This window comes from Alexandromys fortis, unplaced genomic scaffold, assembly GCF_014885135.2.
Source record: "Alexandromys fortis isolate MF-2015 unplaced genomic scaffold, M_Fortis_MF-2015_v1.1 scaffold_32, whole genome shotgun sequence".
NCBI classification, from domain to species: Eukaryota; Metazoa; Chordata; class Mammalia; order Rodentia; family Cricetidae; genus Alexandromys; species Alexandromys fortis.
The window spans coordinates 14217125-14228121 of record NW_026067938.1 but is presented as its reverse complement, the minus strand read 5'-3'; the positions used below and the strand labels follow the sequence as shown (position 1 = coordinate 14228121).

General features: G+C 40.2%; 1 protein-coding gene across 1 annotated transcript; it reads left to right on the top strand.

Moving 5' to 3' along the window:
- The first annotated feature begins 1614 nt into the window (after window positions 1–1614).
- On the top strand, window positions 1615–7765 carry CUNH8orf48 (chromosome unknown C8orf48 homolog). The gene has a single exon (XM_050147377.1). It carries the CDS (start codon window positions 1729–1731, stop codon window positions 2605–2607), a length of 879 nt encoding a protein of 292 aa, XP_050003334.1. The 5' UTR covers window positions 1615–1728; the 3' UTR covers window positions 2608–7765.
- Window positions 7766–10997: the final 3232 nt, after the last annotated feature.

Sequence of the window (10997 nt, the reverse complement as noted above, 5' to 3'; positions counted from 1 at the left end):
ACCCTGGGACTTCAGTTTGCAATCCAGTTGAAAAGCGATTCACATAAAGGACAGCTCCTATTTTTACAACTCAAGCCTTGACCTCTATCCTCCTGAATATTATCTGACAGTGATAGCATATTGTAGCTATTCTTCTTCCTTAAGCAAGTTATTAAGATGTTAAGATGCCCACAGCTTTTATAAAGAAATTGATTAATTTTATAATTCTCTATTCAGATTTTCTGCTTCAGAGATAAAGCTATTCCTCTTTTAAACTGAGATAAATATACAACATTATTGAAAAATAGAAAACCCAGGTTAGTCTGGGTGTTTAGCACATGGAAACAATTACAGGGTGCCTTGTAATTAAGATAAAGTCCTTGTTCAAGGGGAGGAAAGGATGAATTGCATGGAAATATGAATGGGAGAATGAGGGAGAGTTTTGAAATAAAAATTTAAAATAAAAATGTTATTTCTGTTAGAAATCCCTTAGATACACAATTATCTGTCTGCTCTTAATTGGGCTGGGGGAAATAAAGGAATTTGGAAAGTCCTTATCTTTAAAAGAAGGCTGGTCCCATTTCTCGGATGATCTTTGAATATTTCAGACACTTGACCTTTCTAAAGTAAGTCAGTGGGTGAAGACAAAGGGGAAGGGGTGTGAGGGAGGACAGAGGGAATATAACGAGTTTGGGAATCCATTTTCTTCTCTTTTTGCCATGTGTATGTCTCAGGCTTATCATCAAGCTTGCTAGCATGGCCTTAATATGCCAGGCTATCTAGGTCTGCGAGAATGTCGTTTAAAAGGCCTGAATAAAGTAATGTAACATGGGTAAAGGGCTACCTATGTTTGAAGACTGCAGAGGAGGGTACCTGGACTTTCTTAAACTGGAATTATGTATGCCACAAAACCCACTGCCCCTGCGTAAATCCATATCCAACACCAGTCCTTATGCATGCTACCAGTGAATTCTTGAGCTGTTGCCTCTGTAGCCTTCAACTCCAAAGACTCAGCTGCACTGCACCCAGAAAAGAACTGGGAAGCCCTTCCTTTGGAAACGTGACTTAAAGGAGTAATACTCATGTAGCAAGGCATACAGAGAGGAGGGCACTGACCTGGCAGGTGGAGGGGACAACACCTAAGACTGTCGCGGTTTGGGGAAACGGCAAAGTCTTCGGAACCCTGGAGTGACTGCACATGGGCCCTACCATGTATTTTATGCCCGTACTTCTGTTTTCATCCTACGGCATGAATGCGAACAGCTTCTCCCTTGACTCTAAGACAGGAATATTTTTGTTGCATACCCTAGCGAGCACTTTCTGTGAAAACTGTCTTCCTGAGGCAAGCCGCACTATTTCTTTTGTCACAGACCACCTGTCTGTCTCTATGGAACTCACGTGTGTGCATAGCCCGGTCTGATCTGGAGGGAAAGGAGTTTGAGGTCTTTTCCCTTGAATCACAGTGTTCTAAACAGCATTCCAGGCAGCCTAGGAGCTGAATAAAAGGGCTGTCGAGCCCGCCCAGGAAGGAGCGGAGGGGGGGGTGGGAGGTGGGGCGGGCAAACCAACAGAGGCTACTCACTGCGCATGACCGGCGCGCGTTGCCACGGCAACCAGAAAAGGCGTACCCGGAAGTCTTGACCGGCGGCGCCCAAAGACACCTAAGATCTTGCCCTGTGGGCTCATCTTTATTGATTCCAGGCCCATTTCTGACCAGAACAAAGCAGATGACGAACAGAGTCTGGGGCAATGGGATGGCCATCTACTCAAGAGCCGGGGGACTCCGAAGAGCAAGGAGGCTCGGCCCAGAGGGACGTCTGCGCTACTCAGCTTTCTGAAGAGATCCTCAGGTCCTATACTGATGAGGTAGTGAGTTCTGGTTCCCTCAGCTCCTTCGGGGAAGAGCAGTCCTGTTCCTACAACTCTGAGAGCTCACTGGAGACTGGGAAGCCGACTACAAGTTCAGAAGAACAAGACGAGCTGCCAGAACGTTCATTCTTACAGAAGGAAGAACATAGGCTGAGTGAAAAGTGGCTCAACCACATCAAGGGCAAAGGAATTAATTCGGAAAGATACCAACCCGACAGTAGACTCCCAACAGAAACTCCTGGGGCATCCACCGAAGAACTGAATGCCCTCCAGTCTTTTTGTTCTGTTAAAGTAAACCTGATCCACCAGAGAGAGGATTCAAGAGCAAAGAAAAGCCCCAGGCACAAAAGGCTGCCGCTCAGACGGGTTGCAGAGACTTCAGATGTAGACGCTTCCAATTGCACTGTTCCTGACGAACTGCTGAGCAGAATCTATTTGAAGAACACGAGGGCAACTCTAGCGCACATAGGGGCCCTTAAGCAGCATGTTCCTTCGCAGTGTCCCAGTTGCAACAGCAAAAGGGCAGAGCTGGCTCAGTCTGACTTCCTGAAGCGCAGGAAGACTCTGCTGGAGTCGCTTCTGCTCCAAGAGAAAATAGACGAACACCTTCATACCACAGACTTTCTCACCCGCATTGGAGATGCACATCGGGGCTTCCCCAGGCTTTCAGATGATCCCAAGGTCATTTGGAAGAAAATGACTGAGAAAATTCAGACGGGGAGCCCCCGTTTTGGAAAGGCGGACGCAAAGCGGGTGTAAGATGGGTGTACAAGTACCCTACTGCTCTTCAGCCTACGTATCCAACCAGATAGGAGGCACTGACGGCTAATGGTGATATAGAATGTGCCCAGCCAGGGGATGGTGACTATTAATGATTAATGAAAACAATATGATGTGTGTACACGTTCCTGTTGCGTATTTAAGTAATTACCATCGTTTGTAGAGGGAATTTAGAAACTAATGTAAGATTTTCTTTCTCTTCCTTCATGGTGGTCTAAACAATTCCATCCGATATATTATATATTTTACATTATGGAAGATAATTGGAGTAGCCATCAAACCCTTATTTAGAAGAAGGAAAGATCTTGGCAGTTTGGACTGGTGGTTGACAGAAGAGAGAGAGAGAAGTAAACTGATGTAAGATAGTTAGGAAGCATGAGTGGCTGCTTGTGTTGATGAAATGGCTGTGTGGATTTAATAAAAGCTAAATTTGAAAAAAGGCACTAGCATTTTGACCAGGATACTTCCCTGACTGGTGGGCTTGATACTTGAATGAATGATAATTCCCTTAAGACAGTAGGCTGGTTCGTTTCTGTCAACTTGACAAAAACTAGAGTCACCTGGGAAGAGGGAACAATCAAATCAGTTGAGGAACGGCCTCTATCACACTGACCTATAGGAATGTGGGTGGGTGGGTGGTCATTTACTACTGGACTAATAATAATTTGGGAGGGTCTATCCCGCTGTAGGCAATGCCATCCTTGGCCAGGTAGTCTTGGGCTGTGTAACACATCAAGCTGACCAAGCTATGGAACATCAACTCAGTAAGTCTATTTTCCCATGCTTTCTGCTTTAGTTCCTTCCAAAAATGTTTTTGCCAGTTCTCTGTACCCCTCCACTGACAATAACCTGTAAGTTAAATAATTTCCTCTTCCATGCTGGTTTTATTCCCCACTCCCGGCAACAAAAGCCTAAACAATGCAGACTTTGGTAACAGCGAGTGGGATGTTTCTGTGACAGACCTGATCATTTTTCTTGGGACTACCATGGAAGGCTTTGAGAGCTTTGTGTTAGGAAAGGCCTCTGAGTCTTTAGGGCTTAATGACCTGTTGGGAGAGCTTGTACCATGGGAGTGTTGAGAGAGGGGCAGGGGTTGGAGGCCGGGTTTGCAAAGCTTTAGAGAGAAGCAGAGACTAGCAGGGATGCTTATGTGATATTCTGAATCAAGAGGTCAGCTGACCCAAATGAGAATCACTTAGGAAGGGAGACTCTCAATTGAGGAATTGCCTTTATTACACTGGCCTAGGATGGGCATATCCTCGGGCCACTTTCTTGATTAATGACTGATGTGGGAAGGCCCAAGGCCACTGTGAGTAGTGCCTTCCTTGCGCAGATGGTACTGGGTTGTAACAAAGCAGGCTGAGAAACCCACGGCAAACAAGTCAGTAAGCAGCATTCCTCCATGGTCTTTGCTTCAGTTCCTGCCGCTAAGTCACTGCCTTGTGTTCTTCCCCTGACATCCCTAAATGGTGGATGTAAGCCGAACAAATCCTTTTCCCACCCTACTTTTTTTTTTGTATTTTTATTCCAGTGAATGGAAGTCCAACACTCCAGACAGGAACACTAGAACATGGCAAATTTGAAGGAACTGGTTGACTTTATATCTAGGTAGTGTGAGGTGTATTTGAGACAAACATATCGAGAGTGGGAAAAAAAAAACAGGTTATTTATACTACAATCAACAGGAAAGGTCTAGATGTTAGAACTCAGAGGGATTAGTGGGGAAATCATTGGTACGTGGCTGGAAATTGAAGCCACAGATGGGTGAACTTTTCTAGAAGTTAGGATATAAAACAGAAGCAGGGTTATTTCCAGCTTCTGAGAAACACCAACCACAAATGACTGGGGACCTAATCATGCAAAAGTAAAGCAATGAAATAAAGAATATGAAATATACACTGCGTGAAAAGTTTAATTGCTGGCAGGGAAAAGGGTGAAGCTGAGGGAACACATAAAGTTGTTATGAAAAATCCCTTTTGGTCATAATAATTTTGTGAATCTTCTGCTTGCACTAATTTCCAATCTCAGAAAACTATCATTTTTTTTTTGAAGAGTGCTGTGCTGTGAATGGGGAAATTACATGTATCTTGATAAGTCACACTCATGTTTTATTTCTTTATAAGAATAATAAATGCTAGCGTGGTGGCATTACCCTGAGATTGTTTTCTACATGTCACGTGTCTAACATATTTTAGTGAAAGAGAAAGGAGTTTGCAAAAGTTAGCTCACAAGCTTCTGTAGCCAACGCCTTACAATTTTATACTTTGAACTAAGCCTTACTTTAAGCTAAGCCTTCATTTATGCATAAATGATCTTTTTTTACTGGAAAATGTCTTCTTAGTCATTCATAAATAAGAGGGAAAGAGTCATTGCCACTTACATAATAACTTTCCACTTGAAGGCCATATTACATCACACTTTCTCTTTGCCTCTCAATAGACTCACATTTTATACAATCAAAACCTCTGAATAATGTTCCATTTAGAATTTTCTGTAATTAAGGTCAAACTCTCTTCTATTCGTCAACCAATCTAGAAACCCTAAAAGTCATCTTTCGTTTCCTCTTGTATAATCATCTCAACAGCACGCTGTTTTCAGCATCATTATCAGATTGGTTCTCTTCAGCATTTTTGACCATAACTGATTTCCCTGCCATTACCTCTCTTTGTGGAACCTTTAACTTTCTACTCCATATTTTTTTTACTCTCCACATCTCCCTCCAGGTTTCAGTTATTTTTCTAATGCATGAAGGTTTTTAAAATAATTCTGTTAATTTAAAACAGAACAGCTCAGATCAACCTGCCTCCATTAGAGAAATAGTTCAGACTGACTGATAACTACACAGTGGCTCTTTCCCATCTGACCCACAGTTATCTTTGTAGGCTCTCTCTGCTGTATTCAAGCTTCTCTAAAGAATTTGTCTTTCCTCAAGCTTTCCTGTTCTCTGTGCCAATATAATTTATATGTACAGATATGGGTCATGTAAACTGATGACTTTTTTTTAGCTAGCTTGCTCTTTATTACTTATTGTAATTTATATATTTTTGTAGTTTTAAGTAAGTACTATGTTTGCATGATCCTAGAGTCAAAGGATATGGAAAGGCTGGGTATGCAGGCTCTCGTCCCCATGACTACCATCCAATCCTGTTCTGCACTAGCCTACAAGATTTTTGCACTTCCTATGTTTATCTGTCACTGATTTGAGTATAGAGCAGCCATCCATACATCTTAAGATAAGAACCTGAGACAGACTGAATTCAGGGAATTTGGGATCAACAATCTACCAGTAAGGGCAAAAGTATCTTTGTACTTTAATTCACAAAAAATTTTAGGGTAAAACATTAGCATGTAGTAGCCTAAGTAGTAATGGTTATCTATGAACAGTGTGTGCAAGTTCTATTCTTTCTGAGTGAATTATGTCTGTTCTGCTGCCATCAACCATAGATAGCAGACCACAGATAGCCTCAGTCTTTCTAGGAAATCTCACCAGCCAGGGTATAGGAACATAAACTCATATGCATCATTGGTCCTGTTTCTACAGAGACTTTCTATTTCCTTTATTGAGAAGGTAATGGGTTATCTGTGTCTCTAGTATTCAGAGAGCTATTATTTGAGGGGTAGAACAATCTAATAAACCCACTTTTACAATTGCATATGTACCCTATTGGCTCTATTCTTTAAGGGATTCTTTCCCAAATAAGCCAAAACAGAAACCCACTCATTCTATTGCTGAATAATTGCCTGTTGTATGTGTAGTTTTCATTGTGTTTATTAGTTTAATTGCAACAACAATAAGCTTGTGGTGCTCTTTCATTAACGTAAATAGATCTGTTGTGAATGTGCCCTGTAAGTTTTTATTTAACCACCTGTTCCTCATTTTGTTTTATCTGTCCCTCGTTGTAATCAGGGTCACATGAACGTGTGTGGGTGGGATCTCTACAAAGAAGCAGGGTCTTTGTAAAAAGAGTTAGCTGGATCACTCCCTAACACTAGCTTTGACTTTTGTTAGAAACCTTGAAATGGTTTCCACAAACACAGCTGTATTTTACAGGTTTTCCCTCCAGAGATGCTCAAGTGTTCCAGTCCTCACTCTATTGACAACTCTTTTTTCATTTAAAAACATTGCAGGCATTTGTAGTGAATGTGAAATGGTATTTTAGTGATCTTTTGATTTTTTGTTTAAATGTTCAATAATATGGAACAACTTCTCCTTTGCTTAATGGTCATTTGTATATCTTCTTTGGAGAAATGTCTGGTCAAATCCTTTAATCAGTTAAAATTGGGCTCTTAGTAAATTTTGTTGAATTGTAAGACTTATGTATTTTACTATTAAATTACTCTCTTGTATATGACTTGCAAATATATTGTTCTCATTCTGTGGGTTTTCTATCTCTCTAGTCCCTTAAGCCATCTAATGCATAAAACACGTAACTTTTATGAAGTCCAACTTACAATTTTTGTTCACTATTCTTCTGTGTTATATTAAGAATCCATTGCCATAGCTAAGGAATTGCAGGTTTCCTTTGCTTTTTCTACTAATAATGGTATAGTTTAGTATCTTATGATGAAGCTTAGAGTTACATTTGTCACGGCTTGACTGTGAGTCCCAGAATTTATGTAAAGAGGATTTCCCGAATTTGTATGTAAATACTATTTCGAAGTGGTGCTTTGGAGAGTAATTACGATTAGATGAGTTCTCAAGGTCAAGACCCCTAGAAAGCATCCCTGGCTTTGAGGAAAGGGCTTGTGGTCTTGCCCAACTCAACTTCAGATGTCTTTCAGCCCACTGTGGCACAATAAAAAAAGTCCTTATTAGATGTTGATCAAAGCTTATATCATTGTGCTGTGGACTGTCCGTCCTACAGAACTACATTCTCAGAAATTATATAGTTAGTCTTAGATATTTCTTTAGGAGACTAAAATGTGGGCTCCCATGTTAAATTTTTGCTTATGAGCCCAATTCCATTATTTTACGGTTAGATACTTAGTGTTTTTGGTATCACTTCTTGCAGCATCTGGTCTCCATCAGTGGTGGTGATATCATGGTTGTGATTAGTCAACTATGTAGAGGTGAGGATTTGGTTGTGAACTCTAAGCTATAATCCATTGGTCTCTATGTTTTTTTTTTTTTTTTTTTTTTTTTGTGTGTGTGCCCATGCACAAAGTTAATATATGTGAGTATGCGTATGTATGTGTCATCCAGAGGACAGTCTCTGGAGTTGGTCCTTGTCTTACACCTTTTTTTTTTTTGAGATAAGATTCCTTTGTTATTCATTGGTGAATATACAAAGATAGCTGGCCTCCTAGTTTCTGGATGTTCTCCTGACTCGACCTCCCATCGTGCCATAAGAGCTCTGGGACTGTAGACGTGGGCTCCATACCTGGCTTTACATGCATTCTGTGGATTTCAACTTCAGACCTCACACTTGCATAGCATGCGCTTTACACGCTGATCCACCTTTCCAGTCCTGTGTCTATCCTTATGCCTGCAGTGCAGTGCTTTATCATTAAGTTTGGAGTTACCTTTTAAAGTTAGGAAATGTTCAAGGTTTTATATCAAGAACCATAAAATTGTAAACCATTTCTTTCTAAGATTGTTTTGGCTATTGGGGTTCCTTGAGATTTCATATGATTTTTTGGGTGGATTTTTACCATTTATTGAACTTTCTTCCCTTGCTTTGGACCTATGCAGTTATTTAATACAACAATATTATAATATTCAATAATAGTAATAATTTTTCTATTATAATAATCTTGTAATAGAATAAGATATCTTTAAAAGATTTATTTTTATTATGTTTAATTGTGTGTGTATGTGTGTCTATGTGTGGAGTATGTGCATATGAGCTCAGGTATCCTTGAATTTTGAGAGGAGGTATGATTTCCTCTGACACTGGAGTTACAAGCATTTTTGAGCTGTGCACAAAGGGTGCTGGGAACCAAACCTAGTTCATCTTTGAAGGCAGCACCTGGTTATAACTCCTGAGTTATGTTTTGTCTCCAAGGAGCAAAGTTTAACACTTAAACTGGGAAGAATTTCCCTTAATAAAGTACAAATGAATGAGCATCCTTTCTCCAAAATGTTTGTACCTTTGTCTAAGCTATTCTAGCATACCAAAAATGGTAAGTCCATCAGATCACTTGGACAAAAACAATTGATTTTCCTGACATATTAAAAATGTGTCTGGTCACGTGGAATATCATTATACAAATATATTATCTGTATGTTATAATATATGGAGTACACAAAAATATCCTGTCCCCAGAAACAAGCCTTCAGAGTGAACATTTCTAGCATGAAACCCTTGAAACATAAGTAAGTGTTGTGCAAGAATGTCAGAAAGAAGGGACAGCTGCCTCATTCACATTCAAATCTCAGAATTATTTAGAAACGTGTGGCATGTCTAGTTCAGAATTCATGTAATTTAAAGATGCTGACTTACTTCTGATAAAGCCTAACATCGTATCTCAGAACTTTCTGCAAGGACACGGTGAAGCAGATTACTAATAAACTGGAATTTGGACTCTCTAGGTATAGTCCTTCCTTGAATTTTTTTCTGGGAGTGACAGATGAGAGGTAGGTACATGTATAGTGTACTTTAGAAATGAGAACATAAATTGTAGTTCAACTTCTATTCTTAGTTGATAATACTATTTGGAACGGAGAATTCAAATATTTTCCAAATTGCAGTAGACTCAAATACCATTGAAACTGGAGATAGCAAGGGAGTGGCCTGCATAGTTATAAGGCCTGATTTTGATGAACCCACTGTTTGCTGAGGTATTAATTGAGGTTTAGGAGAAGTATGATGTGGTCCTTTCATTCAAAGCTTCCTTTAGATGCCCAAACTAATAATGCCGTTCTTGCACTGAGAAGATATAAAAAGATTTAATAACTCCAAAATATGGGTTTTTGGTGGGTGGGAGGGGTTTGGCAGGCTTTCAAATAGTTCTGGAATGACATGAAGTCACTGAGACTGACTTGGCTTTTATTATAGCTGACAGGTGGGACTAAGATGATTCAATCAAGTGGGCTGTACCTTGCTTGGTTTGAACCTTCTACCAGTATTAACAAAAGTGACATCTGTTTCCTCGGAGATAAAATGGCAGCCTACAGAATGGGAACAGATCTTCACTAACCCCACATCAGACAGAGGGCTGGTCTCCAAAATATACAAAGAACTCAAGAAACTTGTCACCAAAAAACAAAAAAACAAATAATACAATAAAAAATGGGGTACAGACCTAGACAGAGAACTCTCAACAGACGAGTCTAAAATGGCTGCAAGACTCTTAAGGAAAAGTTTGCCTGACTGAAATGTGCTAAGTTTAATTTAGTTAAAATTCTAACATGCCATAATGGTGCTCTATGAGGCCAATAGCTTGTGATTGACTTGTGAGGGTAGTAAATGTTCCACTGAACATATTATTCACGAGCCGGTGCTGTGTATTTTGAGATGTGAAATGAGTGTTATGGTTACCACTGTATTCCAGGTGGTTAAAAGAGGCTTTGCATCATATTTAGTAAGTTCACAAATGTGTAAGTTGAAGTTAAATCGCAGCTATTTCTACAGCAATAGAGTCCTCTGGGATTTTTTTCCCCTCCCAAAGGAAGAAAACTTGGGTACATTATTGTTGTTATCATTGGCTGGACTAGATAGCCAAAGGATTGGCAGTGGCTCAAGATACTGTAAAAATGCATAACTGGAACAAGCTCTTGGCAAGAGAGAGAATCTAGAGATAAAATAGTCACCTGAACTTGGTTTACATTTGTTCCCATTGGATCTCATCCATAGTTGTTTGGCTTAAGGAACACAAAGGCAACTTTTTGATAGGCTCTACTGATAGACGTTTTGATGCTACATAGAAAGTCTAAAGATTTCCATTGTTGCTCATTTATAAACCCCAGGTAGTGAGGGCATTCAAGAGAGGGATGGCGTTCTCCAATAACTTATCAACTAGCAAGGGTTGGGGAACAAAGAGGTCACTCAGATTGAGGTCCATCTCATTGCTATGTTTTTGTTTCAGTGGGGGTCCTTGCTGCCCATGCTGAGCTCACACGTTGTAGTTTTCATGATCTGTACAAAGGATGTAGTGCCATGGGTTTAGACTTGGGAGGACCTCTCTATTCATGAATCACACTAATGACATATGGTCTGCAAAGTCATTGTATTATGTCACAAATCCGTGGGCAAACTGTGGTAATCTTGGGCTCTAGAGAGCCTAGAATATAAAAGAAAAAGCTTCCAAGGGCTCACAGTGAAGGCATTTGTGTGGGTAGGGAAAGAACCAATAAGGGGCCTCTGTTTTGACACTTGAATGAATTCCAAAGCCCTCCTCTCTTATAGGGGATGCAGTTTAAAATGGGC

What these genes read in the sequence shown, in the direction of transcription:
- CUNH8orf48 (XM_050147377.1), top strand. Translation starts at nt 1,729, where the DNA reads ATGGGATGGCCATCTACTCAAGAGCCGGGGGACTCCGAAGAGCAAGGA.